Source organism: Actinia tenebrosa, unplaced genomic scaffold (genome assembly GCF_029948245.1).
Source record: "Actinia tenebrosa isolate PJP-AT-01 unplaced genomic scaffold, QUT_ActTen_1.0 PGA_scaffold0__85_contigs__length_37466705, whole genome shotgun sequence".
In the NCBI taxonomy this organism is placed as follows: Eukaryota; Metazoa; Cnidaria; class Anthozoa; order Actiniaria; family Actiniidae; genus Actinia; species Actinia tenebrosa.
This window is the reverse complement of record NW_028292569.1, coordinates 22,032,414-22,053,013: the sequence shown is the minus strand read 5'-3', so window position 1 is coordinate 22,053,013 and position 20,600 is coordinate 22,032,414. Positions and strand designations below refer to the sequence as shown.

The following is a 20,600-nucleotide window of genomic DNA, read 5'->3' as shown; positions in this document are numbered from 1 at the left end:
CAGACATGATTATTTTCATGTGTAATTCAATAATTTTAATACTATAATTATCGCAGATATATATGATTTTCTCTAATTTTAATGATGAAGGATGAATTATACACCGTGAAAAGACTACTGACGTGTCGGACGATAGTCCTTTCCTCGTACTCGACGTGGAAGTTTTTTCATCTTTCACGGTGTATCATTTACCTTTTTATCATTTACTGGTTCAACCCAACTGAAACACCGACGTCAGCTCACACCTAATTTAAGGCTATACCCCTCTATAATCTATCTGACCAGATAAGGCGACGTCATCATCATTAATTCGTGTTTAAAAAAACACGAGTAGTATGTTTTAACATGATAAAAGCACTAGGCGTAGCGAGCTTTTATACCTGAATAAACACGATGCCACGAGTTTTTTGAACGCTTAAAACACTCATGAACATTTATAGATTTGTTCACTGATCACCATACACGTCATAGAACATGCTTTTTATACTTCGTAGAGATTGACTCTCCATGGGCATGGGATATTTCGTGCCAAGCCAAGACAGGCACGTTAGTCAAGATCATTAGGGTTGACTATGACCTTGATGAAGCTCTTATGTCTTCACTAACTGGATGCATACTTCCATCCTGATGAAGTCATCCTACATATATCGAGTGGTCTTGTTAATATAAGATCCACACTGTTCTTTATATAGACCTTGTCCTTATATAAAATCACTTGATATAATGAAGAGGGCTTTATCGGGATAAAGGTTCATGCATGTGACGTTATGATGGCTCCAATGGACCATAAGCCTTATTAATTATTAATGAGTGTTTTAAACAATTATTTAGTATCAGAATGAACAATTACAAAACACACAGTATGTTAACAAAACAAACGATCATATAATTCGGTATACATTAACTTGTTCTCTAAATCGGTTAATGAAGCGCTTCAGTGACGTCACAAAGTGGCCCTCGGCGTATCAGAGCATACATTTTCTATCCTCGGGGAATGAATTTTTTTTAGAAAAAGCTGGCAGAAACTTCTATTTTTTGGTACATTAATATGGCTACCTTGTCAACGTGAGTGAAAACGCTTGATAATCATGAATTCATTTTTGTGATTTCTTTTGCCACTGACTTGTTGATAGTCATACAGAAAGACAATGATAATCGCTTCGAGGAATCTAGCCGGTATTACTTTGTAACCTAAATGTATTATAAAAATATATTGTGTATCATTCCAAAAAACTATTTCATATATAGGCTCTAAATTGTCCACCATGACTGAATTTTGTCTGCAACAAATCTCACTATCGCGTCACGATCTGTACTGGTGGGGGGTGGGGGGTGGGGGGGGGGGGGTGGGGGGGTGGGAAGCAACACCAAATCTTTGAGTTTTTTTTTTTTTTTTTTTTTTTTTTTTTTTATTTTTTTTTTCTTTATTCTTTAATTAGTTTATTATTACTTTTTTATTATTTTCCGTTTTTTGTGTAGTTTATTTTTATGGTTTAATTTATTTTTTTTTTTTTTTTTTTTTTTTTTTTTTTTTTTTTTTTTTTTTTTTTTTTTTTTTTTTTTTTTTTTTTTTTTTTTTTTTTTTTTTTTTTTTTTTTTTTTTTTTTTTTTTTTTTTTTTTTTTTTTTTTTTTTTTTTTTTTTTTTTTTTTTTTTTTTTTTTTTTTTTTTTTTTTTTTTTTTTATTTTTTTTTTATTTTTTTTTTTTTTTTGATTTTTTTTTTTTTTTTTTTTTTTTTTTTTTTTTTTTTGTTTTTTTTTTTTTTGTATTTTTATTTTGTGGGTTTTGTTGTTTTTTTTTGGTTGTCAGTGTGTGTTGTTATGGTTTTGTTTGTTGTATTTGTTTATGTTCCCCCCCCCCCCCCCCCCCCCCCCCCCCCCCCCCCCCCTTTTTTTTGTAGGTTTTTTGTTATTTCGTTTGTTGGTGGTTTTTTGTCCTGTGTGTTTTTTTTTTTTTGTTTTTGTGTTGTTGTTTTTTTTTTTGTGTGTGTGGGTGTGTGGTGTTGTTTGTGGGGGTTTGTGTCTTTGTTGTTTTGTTTTTTGTGATTTTATTTGATACGTTTTTGTTTTGTTTATTCATGTGTTTTGTTTTTTTGTTGTTTGTACCCCCCCGCCCCCCCTCCCCCCCCCCCCCCTCCGACCCCCCCCCCCCCCCCCCCCCCCCTACACCCCCCCACCCCCCCCCCCCCCCCCCTTTTTTTTTTTTTTTTTTTTTTTTTTTTTTTTTTTTTTTTTTTTTTTTTTTGTTTTTTTTTTTTTTTTTTTTTTTTTTGTTGTTTTTTTTCGGAAGGGCCCCACCCACCCCACCCCCCCCCCCCCCCCACCCACCGCCCCCCGCCCCCCCCCACCCCCCCCCCCCCCCCCCCTCCCCCCCCCCCCCCGCCCACCCCCCCCCCCCCCCCCCCCCCCCCCCCCCACCACCCCCCCCCCCCCCCCCATGCGCCCCCCACCCACCCACCCCCCGCCCCCCCCCCCACCCCCCCCCACCCCCCACCCCCCCCCACCCCCCCTCCCCCACCCACCCCCCCCCCCCCCCCCAACCCCACCAACACCCATACCAGCCGCCACCCCCCACCCCCCACCCCCCGCCAAAAAACACACCCCCCACCCCCCCCCCCCCCGACACCCCACCCCCCCCACCCCACCCCCCCCCCCCCCCCCCACCCCCCCCCCCCCACACCCCCCCCCCACACCCCCCCCCCCCCCACCCCACCCCCCCCCACCCACCACCACCCCCCACCCCCAACACCCCCCACCACCCCCCCCCCCCCACACCCCCACCCCCCCCCCCCACCCCCCCCCCCACCCCCCCAGTTGAGACAGAAAATCTACTTCTGCACTAGATGACTGGCCTGGGTCTGAAATAAACAAAATAAGTTTATTGCCAACGAATGCAGCTATTATTTTAAAATCTACCTTACAGCAAAAAGATGGGTGCCAATGCCAACTCGTCTCTCCATGCATGATTTTGATAGGGCCTTGCAGAGAACATCAAAATAACATTATTTTTATTGACATCCACTAACCGAGTTTTTTGGACTTCAACTTTCATGATTCGTTTCGTGTATTAAAAGAAATGTAAAATGAACGCATGGTCCCTAAATATATCAAATGATACTTGTGCGTATCACACTAATTGAAACTTGATATTAAATTAACTTTAATTGCTGTCCATTTCAATGTAATAACACAAAAAACAAAAAACAAAAACAAAAAACAAAAACAAAAAACAAAAAACAAAAAACAAAAAAAAACTCGATAATGAGCTATTGTAAAACCAATAAAAATATGGTGATAATATTCTATTCTAGCATCTTTTCATACCTCTTTCTTGCTCCTGTCTACCTGGGCATGGATTGGTATGTCCCCTTGTTCTCTTGTTCTCTTCTTTTTGACAAATCAACACTTGCATATATGGGGTTTGTAATCTTCTATAGCCTCCAGAGGCGAAGAAAGGCATCCTTTAGGGTCAACGGAATTGGCTTTAGTTCTTAAGGAATATACGTCTTCCGAATATAATCAGTTACAAATCAAAACATGAATACGTACTCATTTTCCCCTGGTGTGTTCTTTTGTATCTGCTGATATAAATAATTAACCTGTGCTATAAAATTCGTTCTTTGCAGTTGGTAAATAATTTTATTATATATTACCAATTGAAATATCTATTTTTCTCTATTTCTTAAAATTGATATCTTCACACGTGAAAATAACACCATTGCGATGGCTATTCAAAAATACACGGAAAGAATTGCTGAAAAAGCCAAAACATACTGCTCTCACTTGTGAGAGATCTTTTCAAACACTCGAAGGATAATTTCGTATCTCCAAGCGCCCATGTAATATCCTCTATATACAGTCAATTCAAAAAATGTTGTCGTCGACCAACTCAAGCCTACGCGACTGGACCGAAAGGAACTCTGGATAGCAATCATTGAAGCCGAGTTGACTCCATAATTTATCTGACTAGTTATGCCTGGTTTACAGCACGAACCTTCGTAGACGAGCGGGAAAGGATGAGGGAGACGTTTTTTTAATGCCTTCATGGTTTTGGAATCTTTCCCTAAACCCAAAGACATGCATTTGATGGATTGTTTCTCGCCATTATTATCTTATTACTAGCGGGAACAATCAATTCAGAACGAATATTTAACCCGCTTCAGTGATTTTTACCCATATTCCTTTCGGTCCAGTCGCGTAGGCTTAAGCCAGTCGACGACAAGGTTTTTTGAATTGACTGTATTAAGCCTATGACTTGCATGATTAGGTTATTCTAATCATGACTGATTAATTGTTTCTTACTGAGGATGTTTGAATTAGGATTGGAAAAAATGAAAAAGGGTAAGGAAACAGAATCCAAGAGGGACAAGAATAAAATACGAAAAGGAAAGGGCATCGAGAAAACAGAAGAGCATTACAGAAGAGCTCCGTACGGGTAGTGATGGTCGTAATACATATATATAACCTATACATCATATAAATAACATCAATAAGGAATGATAATATATATAGTATACCTTTGTTGTTACTGTACTTTTTATAGATCACTAACAGCAAAGATAATAATTATCGTTATCAAGACAAACATTACTGCTCCACCTGCTGCCAATAAAAGGATATCCTTTTTGCCCATTTTATTGTCCTCCTCCTAGAGGACTGCTAGTCTTGCCTACAACACAAAATAAAATATGATTAAGAACAATGAATATAAGAAATATACGAAATTTAAAAATTTAAGTGAAAGAAAAAAAGAAATAAAAGAAAATAGTTAATATAAACAAAATGAGGAAAAAAATAGAAGTTCGCATTTAATAAGAAAGAAAGTAAGAGACAAAGAAAGAAGAAAGAAAAAAACGAAAGAGAACAGTAAACACATACGAAATGAAGAATATGCAAAGCAGAATAGGAACAAAAGAAGAAAACAACTTTATAAAAGGAAAAATAATTAACATGAAAGAAGAGCCGAATATAAATTTAAAAAAAAAAAAAAAATTGTGTATTATATCATACCGGCAATTTATTATTATTATTATTTATTATTATTTTTTTTAAATTGCACCTGAATGGAAATTATTTTTGATTAAGCTTTTACCTTGTTGTACCTTTGGTGTTCAAAGTACTACATTGGTTAAACTTATTGAACTTATGTCTATCGACTTAGACGTAGATACTGACAAAAAATTATAGATGCATAAGTCGGCATAATTGAATTTACAGCTCACTTTTTGTGTGTATGTGTGGGATTGTGTTTTTTGTTATTGTTGTTTGTTTCTTTGTTTGATTGGTTGATTGATTGATTGGTTGATTGATTGATTGATTGATTGACTCCATTAATTAACTATAAAACTAACAAAAAAGTATAAACAATTAAAAACTAGCGAAAGATAGCGTAACGACATACTGACGCCAGTTTCTTTCGTTAGTTGTTACTTGTTTATGCACTTCAAAGTCCCTTTGATCAAACAAAATCACTTAAGGAACATAAAAACAAACAAAAAATAACACCTGAATAAAACGAAAAACAACAACGAACTAAAGTAACAACGAAATGAAAACAAAAAACAAAAACAAAAACAAAAACAAAAAAGACAAAAAAACAAACAAACAAACAAACAAACCAACCAACAAACAAACAGACAAACAAACAAAAAGATACTCGTTTAACACCCGTTTATTATTTCATTTTCTGTTCTTCAGATTTTGCTTGACTGTCCGTTTTTCTAGGTTAGTTGTTTGTTACATTTGCTTACATACCTCGGTTAACTGTTGACATCGAGCTTAGTACATGGCGTGTACTTTCCGATGGTACCGTAGAAGTAGGAAGAGCTGAAAGATACCAAATCACGATTTATTCCTTTTCCCATGTGCATAGTTACAGACGGAATATACAGTTGCACAATTTTTAAGAGCCCTTTTCACGTTTTCAACATAGCTGTTAGTTGACACTGATAAATATATAATACCATAAATAAAATGATAAACCATAAAAAATGATGAATTAAATTTCATATTTCCACGGGCGAGGCTCATCCATAATTTTAGCTTACAATGAGTGCGTCCTCAATCATCATGCATTTCTACGATTATAAAAATATAGAAACATTTTTGTGTAATTTTTGACATACTTGGTTTTTCGAAACAACTATTCTAAGATTGTGGTTTCGCATAAAAAAGAACCATTAAAAGGAAAAAATGTTTCAAACCTGTTTGGTTGACATTGATAAAGTGTTCATCATAACCAAGTATATTTTTAGCTTTACACCTGTACAACCCATAGCTGCCTGCGTCTATGGTTACTAGTTCCAAGACACCAACACCAGTAACAGTATGAGATCCTGTAGCTATTGATCGATTACGGGGATCATACCACGTGAACAGAGGAGAGGGCACGCCATGGGCCAAACAGTATATCCTGATATTACCACCATTATATGAAGAAACTCTGTCATTTGACCGGACTACATCTATTTCTGGTTTGACTGCGAAGAGAACGAATTGATTCTTCCAATATATACCTTCTAATAATTTCATGATCTATAGGATAACCCAACATACAATTTCGTATTAGAAAATAACAAAAGAACCGGCGATACAATTAAATCCAGAGGTTGAGAAAATAATCAATGTACTAAACTCACACTGGACAGATATTGTGGTACTTCTACAGGCTGGATTCTCCTTCGGGTTGTTAGTTGCACAGCAATTATATATTCCACTATCATTTCTTGTGATATTTGATAGATTAATTGTTACATTTCCCACGCCTTGGTTCTTACGGAACTTGCCACCAGCCATCAATCTCAGCCATGTGACGTTTGGTTCAGGAATTGCAATCGCTGAACAGCTGATAAGTAATCCATCCGATTCATTTACACGTATTTTTGAAGAGGAAGGGTTTAACGTGATATTAGGAGAAGCTGTTATAAGAAGAACGAAACCCATTCAAAACACTGCGAGATTACATTATTGCTCATGCTAAAAAAGTACAAAAATACATCCAGATTATTGATCGTGCTAAAAGAAAAAAAAAACAATAAATAAATACACCTTATTATCATTGAGAAATAATCAATAAAGTAAGCAAAAGCAGAAACAGCAAACCAAACTAACTAAAAACTTTTCTTTTGAAGAAATAAAAATGAATACAACAAAAAAACAACAACAACAACAACAACAAATTATAAAAAGATATAAACAAATAAAAAGCAAAGATAAACGAAAGCTTGATGTAATTAATACATGGATGAAAAAAAGTGGAAACTCGATAAAATCACGATATATGTATCATTTTACTAATCTTACTAATAATCGGAGATGTAAAGCATCTAAAATATCTGAACTTACACGTTACGACTAGCTTAACTTTACTTGTTATGGGGCTTCTTGCTGCCAGCATCAGAACACATCCATACGTACCACTATCAGCCAGGGTTACATTATGAATAACCAGTGTAGCAGTTGATTCTTTACTCACTCGAACAGGGTTCAGTAGTCTAGCAGGACATGTAGCGTTTTGTATGTTCCATTTCCACTTGTTGTATGTATTTTCTTGTGCGATTATAGACATATTGCCATTATCAGCATAGAACATCCACCTTGGTGAAAAAGCATTAAACTCCTCCATCCTGTTATCCACACTGTAATCCCACACGAGCTTAGCCGTTTCTCCTACAGACACATACAAAACACTTTTGGTGGAACTACTGTGAAACGAGCTGCACCTAAAATATTCAACCAGTAAATATTAAAAATATAAAAATATAATGTACTAGCAAAATGGATATATATTCCTGTAAGATAAAGCAATGTTTCTGGGAAAGTAAACAAACATATACTCACCCTGCGTCCTGCTCACAAGTAACACTTTGATGATCAGTGAAATCCATAGGACTAGTGATGCCTCCATTGTTTCAAAAGATTAAAGCATTAGTGGATCGTAATGATATAGTATTTGAATAGGTAATGTATTTCACTTTCATGATTCGTTGTTTTATGCATGTGGAATTTCTTTCTCGAAACTAAATATCAATAAAAAGTGTTTTCTTCCTTATTCTAGCGCATTAAAGCACCACCAATCAAATGATGCTAAAATGAAATTAATGGTTATTTCGTTGTAATCATTGGACCACTTAATTTAATATCGAGTCAACATGATTAAGGATAACTGTCCTTCTTGATTTGTTTTTTTCTTATTTTTCTTATTTCTTCCGTTTACTAAAAACAATCCAACCAAGCGTAAGGGCGTAAGAACGTGATTCTTATTCCAGATGATTTTCTTCTGATGCTTAATATAATCACGTTATACTGGAGGCAGGGCATCACTGAGAAAAATTACCGGACACTTTAAAAAGTGTTACACCCGGTCATTGCAAACAAACTCAGCTTTGTGCTTAAAATAATGTACCAATGGAGATAGTAATGGATTCAAACATGACCATTGATTTCGAAAGCATCTAAACCTTCACGATATTGATGGAAGCCCCTTGTGGTTAAGTATTGTGTACAAGAGAGGGTTCGTACCATGGAAGACGCCTTTTGGTTTACTGTTAAAACTGATGAACATACCTCATGGCACGCTCCTTTTTTTTAATTTTTAATTTATTTATTTTTATTTGTAGATGTTGCCCACCACATTATGCATACACTGAATGTCCTTTTATTAATTACTACCACTTATACTATAATACCACAGATTGTATACACCAGGCCGAGTCTTTAAAAGAAAGTCTAAAAATAGCATTTATTTTTGAGTTGCAATAAATCACATTTATTAATAAGGAAAAAGATATTGGAATTATCTGACAATATATCTAAATGAATATTAATTTGATATATTTGCTTTGTTTCCTTTGCACTTTTGCTTTCTTATTCTATTGTTCACTTATTCCTCCTTTTTATCTTATTTTTAGTAGAAACATCTTTTTTTCTTTTTTCTTTTTCTTTTCTTTTAATAAAACCTTCTAGGTACTTCTATCACAATATTCAACATTACTTTAATACAACTACTTTTCTTCTACGCTTGAATACAGATGCAGTGGTTGGTTTTCTGATCCTTGCCGCTGCTGATTAACATTTGATGTAGCATGTTTTTGAGCTGTCTCACAGGGAACATTTGTTGGTAGCCCTATTTCATTATTGTCCCTTAGTAGCGACTGATACTCGTGCTCTCTTGACAATGACTCTCCATTATTTATCTGTTGATAAAGATGCTGAGTTCCTGACAGAAAGTGCTGCTCTGCAGGGTTCTCTTTTGGTTTCCTCTCTTCCAATAAGGTTAGAGTGCATTCTCTCGATACTGCTCCAACATTAATATTCGGTGGTATCAGGTTTGGTGATTCGTGGGGTGTTTTCGATGCTGCTGATTCGTGTGTTTCAATTTCTATTCTATCCTGTATACAAGAATATAGTAAAACAAATTGTGTTTGTTTCAGTCTGTTTGTTAGATAAACCCCAAACATCTACTCTATCCCTATTACTGCTTAGGTTAAGTTGGTAATCAATAAGGGGTAGAGGTTGAGTGAGTAGTCCATATTCAGATATATAGTACCACTTAAATTAGCACCCCCCCCCCCCCCCCCTAAATATATTATAAATGAATCAAAAACGTGGTCCAACTCGATCTGTGGCTTTTTTTCCTTCATTTTCATTTTCTTATTACAGACATTTTATAGTATCAAACTCACCTCTACAATTGCAAAAGATTCTTCTGGTTTTGAAACCCTAAAAAGCAAAAATATAATCGCCAAAACGTCATGAGCTATGAATTTTTTGTTTTTGCACGGTAGGGAGTCTCAGGATATGCAACGGATGGGTTAAACTGATTACATACAGTACGTATATGGAACATGTGAACTTACCTTTGGTTGTCGATCATCTTCCTTAAAACTAGAATATATTTAAAATTATGATAATAAGTAAAGGATAGACACACCCCGATGAATTTTTTTTTGCCAGATATAAAAGAAAAGAAAAAAAAGAGTAAAATAAATCAGAAATTATACCATTGAATCATTATCAATCGTTTTACATACTTGACGGATTCTGATTAATACTACTTGACTTGCACTCCATGCTGGAATTTATAGTGTTTACCTTTGAAGCCAGTCCTTTTGAAAATGTAGCACACTAATAGCGCCATGATAATATTCACAACTATTGATATTGATGTTACTATAAAATGAGCTGCTGCAAATGTGCGACCTGATAAAAGCAGGAAAAAAATAATAATTGATTAAAGGTAACGCACAGTATGTACCTGCAGACTTGGGATAGCGGTAAAGCAAAAAAAAAAAAAAAAATCATGTCAATATATACAAATGAATTAATTAAAATGTATGTAACCTTTATTTATACTTATATATGTAACGTCTTGACATAACCTTGAATAAATAGTGTCGAGCAAGACCTCTCTCCAGCAGAATTGGTTCTTGAGTCATGACCTTTGAATGATGATTAGGAAGTCAAGTCAAATGTTAATAATTCAACTGAAGTAGTTAAGAAATTGAGTCATCACATGTTTATTGGTAAGTCTGACCTGTAGTGGTTTGTGGTGATGATGTCGTTATTCCATGGTGATTTCTACTAGGGTGGATGGACTGAGGATAGATGACATTAATTGTTTATGAGTAAATCATTCCAAGTACCATCCATCCATCCATCCATCCATCCATCCATCCATCCATCCATGCATCAACAGAGCTTCCTTGCATGCATACATGCATGTTTGCATACATGCATCAATCCATCCACGCCTCCATGCATGCATCCATCCATCCATTATTCTTTAACCATCTAGAAATTAGTTATTTATTATTGTTCTCCAAACCTGTTTGGGTGACATTGATAAAATGTTCATCATAACCAAGTAAATTTTCTGCTTTACACCTGTACAACCCATAGCTATTTGCGTCAATGGTCACTAGTTCCAAGACACCAACACCAGTAACGGTATGAGATCGTGTAGCTATTGATCGATTACGGGGATCATACCACGTGAACATAGGAGAGGGCACGGCATGTGCCAAACAGTATATCCTGACTGTACCATTATTATATGAAGTAACTGTGTCATTTGACTGGACTACATCTATTTCTGGTTTGTCTGCGGAGAGAATTGATTCTTACAATATATACCTTCTGATATACTATCAGAAGGTATTGGCTCAATTTGTTATTCACATTTTTGCAAATGCATGTCATAAGAAAACGTTTAAAATAAGAAAATAAATTAGGTATATATCTAAAATGATAGATGGTCAGCTTTTTGTTGTTTGAAAGGTCATTGGGTGATTCTTCCAATATCTTCTGATATACGTTTGCTCGATTTATATGAGTCCATTTTATTGTTGTTTTATCTTTCTTTCTGTTTAATGATTTCATGTTCTATTAGGATAACCAAAACATCGATATTTCGTACTAGCAAATAACAAAAGAACCGCCTATTTAATTAAATCCAGAGCTAGGTTGACAAAATAATCAATGTACTCAACTCACACTGGACAGATATTGTCGTACTTCTACAGGTTGGATTCTCCTTCGGGTTGTTACTGGCACAGCAATTATATATCCCACTATCATTTCTCGTGATATTTGATATATTAATTGTTACATTTCCAACGCATTGGTTCTTATGTAACTTGCCACCATCCATCAATCTCAACCATGTGACGTTTGGTTCAGGAATTCCAACCGCAGAACAACTTATAAGTATTCTTTCGGATTCATTTACGCGTATGTTTGAAGACGAAGGATCTAACGTGATATTAGGCAAAGCTGTTATAAAAAGAACGAAACTCATTCAAAACACTCATGCTAGAATTACATTATTGCTCATGCTAAAACAATATAAAAATGCATCCAGATCATTGATCATGCTAAAAAATACAAAATCAGTATTGTTTATCAATAAAAAATAATCTAAAAACTAAATAAAAGCAAAAACGAGAAAGCAAACTAACTAAAAAACTTTCCATTTAAGGAAAATATAATGATACAAAAAAAAGTTAGAAACCAAACAAAACAAAACAAAACAAAACAAAAAAAAAAAAAAAAAAGAAAAAAGAGAAAGAAATAAGAAAAAAGAAAAAAAAAAGAAACTACAACAACAACAACAACAAAAAAACCAACAAAAAAACAGCAAAGATAAACGAGAGCTTGCTATAATAATACGTGGTACGTGGATCGTATAAATAATTGAAACTTGTTAAAATCGCGAATAAAGATACATGTACCATTTTCCTAATCTTACTAATAATGAGATGTTTAGCATCTAAACTAATTTCAACTTACACGTTACGACGAGCTTGACTTTACTTGTTATGGGGCTTCTTTTTGCCAGCATCAGAACACATCCATACGTACCACTATCAGCCAGAGTAACATTATGGATTACTAGTGTAGCGTTAGATTCTTTACTCACTCGAACAGGGTTCAAGAGTCTAGCAGGGCATGCATTGGTGTTTATGTACCATTTCCCTTCGTTGAATATATTTTCTTGTGCGATTTGAAATGCACCGCCGTTGTCAGCATAGAACATCCACCTTGGTGAATAAACATCAAACTCTTCCATCTTGTTATCCACACTGTAATCCCACACGAGCTTAACTGTTTCTCCTACAGACATATGTGAAACACTTGGTGGAACTACTGTGAAACGAGCTGCACCTAAAATATTAATTTTAACCGGGAAATATTAAAAATGTAAAACTATAATGTCATACACCCTTCTGATAATGGCTGACGAGTGCACAAAAACGAGGTCACCCAGTCATCTTGCAAGGCTAGCTGAGCAAGGCTGCTCATTCAGAATAAAGATGGATAGCGCGAATGCAGGTCAAAACAAGAGTTAAATTTCTCATACTTTTCTCTCATAAACTCATTTAATGTACTTTTATATATTGTATTGTGAACTAATGACTGGGTGACCTCGTTTTCGTGCCCTTTTCAGCCATTATAAGACCGGTGTGTAGCGAGAATGGTTATTCCTGTAGGATAAAGCGATGTGTCTGAGAAAAGAGACAAACAAATTCTCACCCTGCGTTCTGCTCACGAGTAACACTTTGATGATCAGTGAAATCCATAGGACTAGAGATGCCTCAATTGTCTCAAAAGATTAAAGCATTAGTGGATCATAATGATATAGTATTTGAATAGGTAATGTATTTCACTTTCATAGTTCGTTGTTTTATGTATGTGAAGTTTATTTATTTATTTTTTATTTTATTTTTTTGATGCTTCACATCAGACACATACAAAACACTTGGTGGAACTACTGTGAAACGAGCTGTACCTAAAATATTCAACCACGAAAAATATTACTTCGTTAGCAATGTGACTATTCCTTTTGATAAACTCCCCAGAAAGTAAAGAAACAAATGATCACCATGCGCCTTGTTCAAGAGTAACAGTTTAATCTTCAATAAAATCAATAGATCTACAGAGAGCCCCATTGTTTTTATGAAGCAATGATGGATCATTAAAATAATGCAATATTTAAATTGGCATATATCCTATTTCACTTTCATGGATCAAAATTTGATGCGTGTGGGATTCTATAGCTTCTTAAAACCAAATTGAAAAAAGCATTTCCCCCCGACTATTAGAACTTTCAACACTCCTCAAAATATTCGAAAAACGTAACTCTATTTGAGGGAAATTGAAGCTCATTTTGTTATTAGCTTGGGCTCAAGCGCTTTTGTTTGATTTTTTTGAATAAATCGTTTTCGTGGAAGCGTTAGCATAGGAAGTGCAAACTTTCGGAATCTTGTCAAAGAACAAAGGATAACGTAAACCATATATAAAATAATGGTTTACTTGAACCCAGCTAAATAAACTTAAATAAATAAGCAGCGGGTAACGAATAACAAAGTCGATGGATTCGATATAGGACTTCTGCCAAGATAACTAGAATTCTACGTCACGCTTGGCGCAGAATGCATTCTACAATGAAACATTCACACCTGTTGAGAGGGAAATATTACGGCTACACACGTCAAGCCAATTAAAATTTTATCATGTACAATCTTAATTCCTAGATAATGATAATCGTGCTCTCCAGTTCTTGATAAACATCATGAGCTTCTGATGGAAATTGCGGTTTTGCGGTATCCGGCGTTCTTTACTCTCGATATTGAATTTGGATCCATATCTACTATCAATGAGGGCTTGATGTTTCCAAAGCTAATGGTTCTTGTGGTTTCAGTGTCTCCTCGTGCTGCATAAAATGCAAAAACACACGATAAAAAACGATACATTTTTGTTTTAATTAGAGATTGAGCACGCAAAGACATATATAGGAGAATAATTCAATACGCGCCATCGATGTAAGTAAAATTTCTTTGCGGTATGGAAAAAAAACAAAAAAAAACAAATTAAACTATTGAAAGAAAAAGAAAAAACAAAGGAAACAGAAAACTATTCAAAGTTGTGTCAGCTTGGTAAATAAATAATTGAAAATATACCATAATATATAATATTACTTTTAAAAATAACGTTACACTAATACTTAATTCACAACCACTTGCCAGAAGATTCAGTGCGCTTCAGCAGCTTGTTGAATACAAATTTTGCCACACATTTCATTTTCCGAATTCTGCATATATATATGGGAGAGCTAGATAGAATGAAACAGAGAGAGAGAGAGAGAGAGAGAGAGAGAGAGAGAGAGAGAGAGAGAGAGAGAGAGAGAGAGAGAGAGAGAGAATGAATAGAGAGAGAGAGCCTTGTGTCCACTAGTGGCTATATAGCATATATAAAGGAAAAAGAGCATTGGACAATGTTTCACTCAAACCAGGTAGGTGTGTTCTAAAGTTACTGTTGCTAGCCTTAAATGTAGTACTACAGGTATAGAGTTGACATTTTATCACATTCAGTTTTCTTCAATATGCCACTAAAATCACTTGCGGCAGCATCAGTATCAGGTTTTCTTGTTTTTTTTTGTGTCTTATTTAGTCACAGCGATATTACTTTCCATGGTCCTACTCCGCTTCCTTTTGACATTATCATCATTTATTTTCGCATTGGCGGTTAAGTTGAATGGAAGTTAAGGTATTACCTCTCAACAAGAAAGAAGCAAAGCAAAGATGATGGTGGTTAGTAAAATTACTAACCAAGAGCTAATAAGAAAGTAAAAACAGAAAACGAAAGGAAGAAGAGAATGAAGGAAAAAGGAAGGAAGTGGAAAACAAAAGCCATCGCAAAATAATTCTCCTCGACTACTTTTAAGATCTTAATCAAACCTTCAATGATTTTGACTTTCTTCCTCTTTTCGTTGAGATCAAAAACCCTGGACAATAAAAGAAAAGATTATGAAATTATATTGAAGTAGTAATAAATGAAATTAGTCGAATTCAAGCTGTAATAAACATCGATAAGTATTATTTCTAATATTAAGTGTTACCTTTACCTAAATTCAAGAGTGCCGCATCACCAGTGCAATCGCCATCATGTAACCTATCATGTAACATACCATGTAACCCTCAATGTGCCTTAGTGTGTTCGACGAGTTAGGTTTGGGTGGTGCTTAAAAGAGAAATATATAGGTTAATCAAAAGTTAAGTAGAGTAAAAAAATAAAATAAGTTTGAGTTCCCTTATGGAGAAAAACAATGTGTATATTCTTAAATAAAAGTGCTTTTTAGCTTCCCCCTCCCCCTCTATTTCTCTTTATTTATTGTTATACAGGAAAGGAATGGAAGTTGGTAGCTGACTATTGAGATATATGAAGGATATATAAGTAATTGAAATAGCGGTGTTGCTGAAAAAAAGATAAATGCTGAAAGTAAAGTTGCTACTGCTACTGCTACTGCTACTGCTACTGCTACTGCTACTGCTACTGCTGCTGCTGCTGCTGCTGCTGCTGCTACTGCTACTGCTACTGCTACTGCTACTGCTTCTGCTACTGCTACTGCTACTGTATTTTTTCCGACTCCGCCCAATGCCGAATATATTTTCTCCCAACGCCGTCAATATTTAGATCTTATAAATCGAGCGGGAGGTCTGTACGGGATAATCTTGACCGAGGTCGGAATGTACAGACCGACCGGTTGAAAGAGTTTTATTATATGACCACTTTTCATTGAAAAGGACAAAATGTTTTCGCCTTAAGATTAATATGCGATCGGACCGGTTAATACCGGAGAATCTAGACTAGTCCGCGATGCGAACTATCCAATCAGATCGCGCGATTTGCTAGTGTCCAGGCTTTAAGATTCACGGTCATATAATAATTTGTGGTATTGTGGTCTCAAAATCGTAATTAGTTTTGTATCGCGATTCCAAAGAATTTAACATAAGAAAAAGAAAACAAAAACCGACCAATTTTCTTTGATTAAAAGCGAAATGTGTCCTTACGAGCGCCCACTATGCCGCAAGCAACAAGAGTAAAAATTTGACGCGCGCTTCAAGCTCAAGCTCAAGCTTTCCTTTTCGTCGCACGTTAGCCCATCAGAAACTTTAATTTTGAAACGACAATATGCCACAAAATATTGTCGTCTCAAAAACATAAGAGTCTTAGTGAATCGCGATGCTATAATAAATAGCATTTTATAACTGTATATCGGTATTCCAGTTTTCCATTTATGCTGAAGCTATAAGAAGCCTTACGTGTGATGTTCGGAGCAGCAGCTGTAGTGTCTGGGGTTGGAGAATGCCCTTCTGTTGGTTTTTCTGTCGAGGGAAAATGTAGAATTTAACTCAGATACCTGGCATGGCTTTTAACAAAGAAAGCCCAAAACGCATTAAGACGCAGGGATCCCACGCAAACGACAATATAATTTTCAGATATTTTCCATATACTGACCTGGCCTATCTTTCACTGACAATACAACAGAATATACATACATACATAGTTTATTCAAATCGCAAATAAATTATTGACAAATAGTAAAATACAAGTAAGAGCAGAGGCTAGCAAAAAGCGATACAAATAAGACAACAAAGCACAATAATAGGCGACTTGAAAGGAAGTTATGAGGTTATCCCTATGTGAAAACTCCCAAGAAAAACAACAAAACATGACAAAAATGCATTATAAAGAAAGACCCTAAGCAGCGTAATTAGCGAAAAATGCTCTATAAATGAAGTATAAGTATATGAATATGTACTAAATAAAGGAGAGACAAGCTCTCCGCCACCCTGAGCCCCACCCCCGCACGCGCACCCACCAGACAGATTATGAAGTCTGTCCGCCTGATGAGCGCACGCGCGAGAAACCCAGAGCAACAGAGAACCCGTCTCCTCCTTAATCTAGACTCTACTAAAAAATATACTAATCGATGTGTACTGCAATATGTAAACATTAAACACCTAAGTGAGACTTCAATTTCTGCTTAAATGATCTAAACCCATCGGTTTCAACAATGTCTTTAGGTAGATCGTTCCACATATTAACAACTCTGACGAAAAAGGAGTATTTGTAGCAGTTAACTCTGGCTGCTTTAACATAAAGTTTGTAGGAATGATTAGCTCTAGTAGATGTAACTTTCGTAAATTCAAAAAAGTCATGGAAATTTAGAATACCTAAACCGAAAACTATTTTGTAACATTCAACTAGAGTTAGGTAGTCCCTGCGGGTCGAGAGAGTAGGCCACTTCAATATTTTACATCTTTCTTCGTATGTCATTTCCCCTCTAGTTTGTCGAAGTGCTAGTCTGGAAGCTCTTCTTTGTACTTTTTCCAATGCAGTTATGTCCTTCACCAGGTGTGGACACCAAACGGGTGACGCATATTCAAGGATTGGTCTTACAAGCGCGATATATAGCATCGAAAAGACTGTGGTATTGGCGGTGCCAACAGTTCGTAAAATAGTCCCTAGGACTTTGTTAGCTTTATTTACGGTGATGCCAATGTGTTCACTCCAGGATAGATTATTGGAGATAGTAACACCAAGATCTTTGAAACTATTAACGTCCTTTAAAGTCTCCCCTAAGATGTACTTCGGTTTGGACTTGTCGCGCAAATGGGTTATACGCATGGATTCACATTTATCATTATTAAAGCGTAACTGCCATGTGCATGCCCATTCTCTAAGATGGTCTAGATCGTGTTGAAGAGCTAGTGTGTCTAGAACAGGGTCAATAAGCTGCCTGTAAATCTTGGTGTCGTCCGCGTACAGTTTCACATTAGAGGAAATGCGATCTGTGATATCGTTAATGTATAGCAAGAAGAGGATGGGACCTACGATTGTACCCTGAGGTGTTCCAGATACCACTGGAAGCCAGTTTGAACAAGTTCCTCTTATAACCACACGTTGGTGTCGATTAGTGAGAAAATTTCTGAACCATAGAAGTAAGCTCCCGCATATTCCGTACATGTTTAGTTTTAAGAGCAAGCGCTCGTGTGGCACGCTGTCAAAGGCTTTCGCCAGGTCGAGGAAGATTACGTCTGTAGGGATAGAAGAATTTCTTGACTTCGCCCAATCATTAACAGTAGATAGCAGTTGAGTTACAGTAGATCTTCCTTGAAGGTAACCAAACTGGTTGTCGTTTAATACGTTTAATTCACGCCAGAATTCAATAACATTGTTTTTGATAATTTTTTCACCAATTTTACATACAATAGATGTGAGTGAGATTGGGCGGTAATTTTCCCTAAGGTGTTTAGAACCTTTCTTGTGGATTGGCGTAACGTCCGCTATTTTCCAGTCGTTAGGTAGAGTACCAGATGTAAATGATTTGTTTAACAGTACTGTTATGGAAGGTGCCAGCATCAATGCGAACTCTTTCAGTATACGCGATGGAATGTAATCTGGCCCTGGGGATTTGTTAGGCTTCAGGCTCAGAAGATGTTTCTTGACTTCATTAGTAGAACAATAGATGTTTTCCAGTTTTTTGTCAACAATGCGGTTTAGTGACGGAAAAGTATCGTGGTTTTCCACAGTAAACACTGAAGAAAAGTACTCATTCATGCTACTAGCGATATCGTAGTCATCAGTTAAGATAGTGTCGTCGATTTTCAGCGATAGGAGATCGTTTGTTCCATTACGTTTAGATTTTACAAAGTTCCAGAAAGGCTTGGGGTTGTCTTCCTTTAAATCTTGTGCTAGATCGTTAATATACGCCCATCGAGCAAAGTTGCATTTCCGTTTGACTGTGTTGTTTAAACTACGGTACTTTACCCACAAATTCTCATCATTACGTCTTTTTGCTCTTTTGTAGAGTGACTTCTTCTTTTTACATAGTGTTATAAGTTCTTTTGATATCCATGGCGCATGGAGTTTCTTTTTAGGTTTCCGTTTCGGAATACACTCGTCTACAGCTGTGAACAGTAGATCTTTCCAGCAGGTCCAGTTGTAATCAATATTATCCTCCAGAAAAGCACAGTGCCACGGAATATAAGAAAGAAGTGAGCTCAGTGAATCCCAGTCAGCTTTCTTGTAGCAGTAGACATATTTTTGTGATTTACGTTGGGCATATGGTGATCCGAGTAGTGTGAATGTGATGGAGTTATGATCGGAAAATGGTTCACCAACCAGCAAATCATCAATAATATCGGGTGATGTAGAAAACACAAGGTCCAGCACGTTTCGGTCTCTGGTGGGTTCACATACTAGTTGAGTGAAAAAATTATCTTGTATAATATCTGTCAGTAAAGTGTAGTTTTCAGAATTTTTTAAAGGTCTAGAGTTAGTCCAATCGAATTCTGGTAGATTAAAATCTCCAACAAGTACGAGGTCAGTTGCGGAAATATCATTAAGAACGGCTTGTAAATCTTCAAGAGGCTTTGGGTCATTATTAGGAGGTCTATAAAAAACTCCTAATGTAATCCTGTGGTTATTAAGAAATATTATGTCAATGAAGATCATTTCGGAGTCACAACATGTTATCTCCCTTGATACAGCTTTAATATGATCTCGAACTGCGATAAGTACTCCTCCGCCAAAGCGACCATTATGCTTGCGGTCGTGCCTGAAAACTGTGTAATTTACAGGGAAAATTTCACTGTCAGCAATGGTGTTATCCAAGTGAGTTTCGGTTAGCACTATGATGTCGAAGGGCTTGTTCGAGACTTCGAGGTTCAGTATGCTAATTTTGTTAACAATACTTCGAGCGTTAGTATAAAAGATCGAAAGTTCAGTGTTTCTCTTTGGTGTTCCATGAGTATTCTGGTTACTTTCTTTTGATCTTGCGTGAGGTCCAGGGTTAGGAGCTGTTGAGTCTTTATCTTGGTTTTTATTGGGTCCAGGATTAGGATGGATTCCGATAAGAAGCGGCTTATGAGGCTGGAAGGTGGCAGAACTGTTGTTGTAGTATGAAATTCGACTTCTGCAAGTTATCCAACGGCTTTTTCTCGGTTCATGGTAGCTTGGGTTAGAGATTGAACCAATTTTAATCTCATGTGAAGTTGCGTAAAGCTTATATTGAAGCAATACAGCAAAAATAATAAAAGTTGTAAGAGCAGTAAAATTCATGTCCGCCATGGTTGAGTTCATCACATTCAATGACTGTAGTTCCGAGACATCACCATCACTTATCCTTGCAATGTACTCAGCGGTATCATTCCTGTTCAGGTTTTTGATCACAAACCAAGCATGGCCTTGGCTTAGGTTACCAACGAAATCTACTCTGCCAGTGTATGGCTTGGGCAATGAGGGAGAAATTGTTTT

General features: G+C 36.3%; 2 protein-coding genes across 4 annotated transcripts in view; both read right to left on the bottom strand.

Moving 5' to 3' along the window:
- Positions 1 to 20,600, bottom strand: part of LOC148913827 (uncharacterized) — an 83,055-nt gene that overhangs the window by 54,901 nt on the left and 7,554 nt on the right. For 2 of the 3 annotated variants that reach the window (XM_089025907.1, XM_089025910.1), the window contains 4 exons: positions 16,601 to 16,663; positions 15,403 to 15,518; positions 15,236 to 15,282; positions 13,389 to 14,211 (listed from right to left, as the gene is read on the bottom strand). In XM_089025907.1, the coding sequence (XP_088882033.1) occupies positions 15,409 to 15,518; positions 16,601 to 16,663 (173 nt within the window). In that variant the 3' untranslated portion in view covers positions 13,389 to 14,211; positions 15,236 to 15,282; positions 15,403 to 15,408. Of the gene's footprint in view, positions 1 to 13,388; positions 14,212 to 15,235; positions 15,283 to 15,402; positions 15,519 to 16,600; positions 16,664 to 20,600 lie in introns of those variants that run through there. The other variant, XM_089025908.1, reaches the window with a different exon arrangement.
- Positions 10,749 to 13,100, bottom strand: LOC148913828 (neurotrimin-like). The gene is made up of 4 exons (XM_089025875.1): positions 13,032 to 13,100; positions 12,288 to 12,662; positions 11,493 to 11,771; positions 10,749 to 11,100 (listed from the first exon to the last, which is right to left on the bottom strand). Exons 2-4 carry the CDS (start codon positions 12,619 to 12,621, stop codon positions 10,802 to 10,804), a joined length of 912 nt encoding a protein of 303 aa, XP_088882001.1. The 5' UTR covers positions 12,622 to 12,662; positions 13,032 to 13,100; the 3' UTR covers positions 10,749 to 10,801.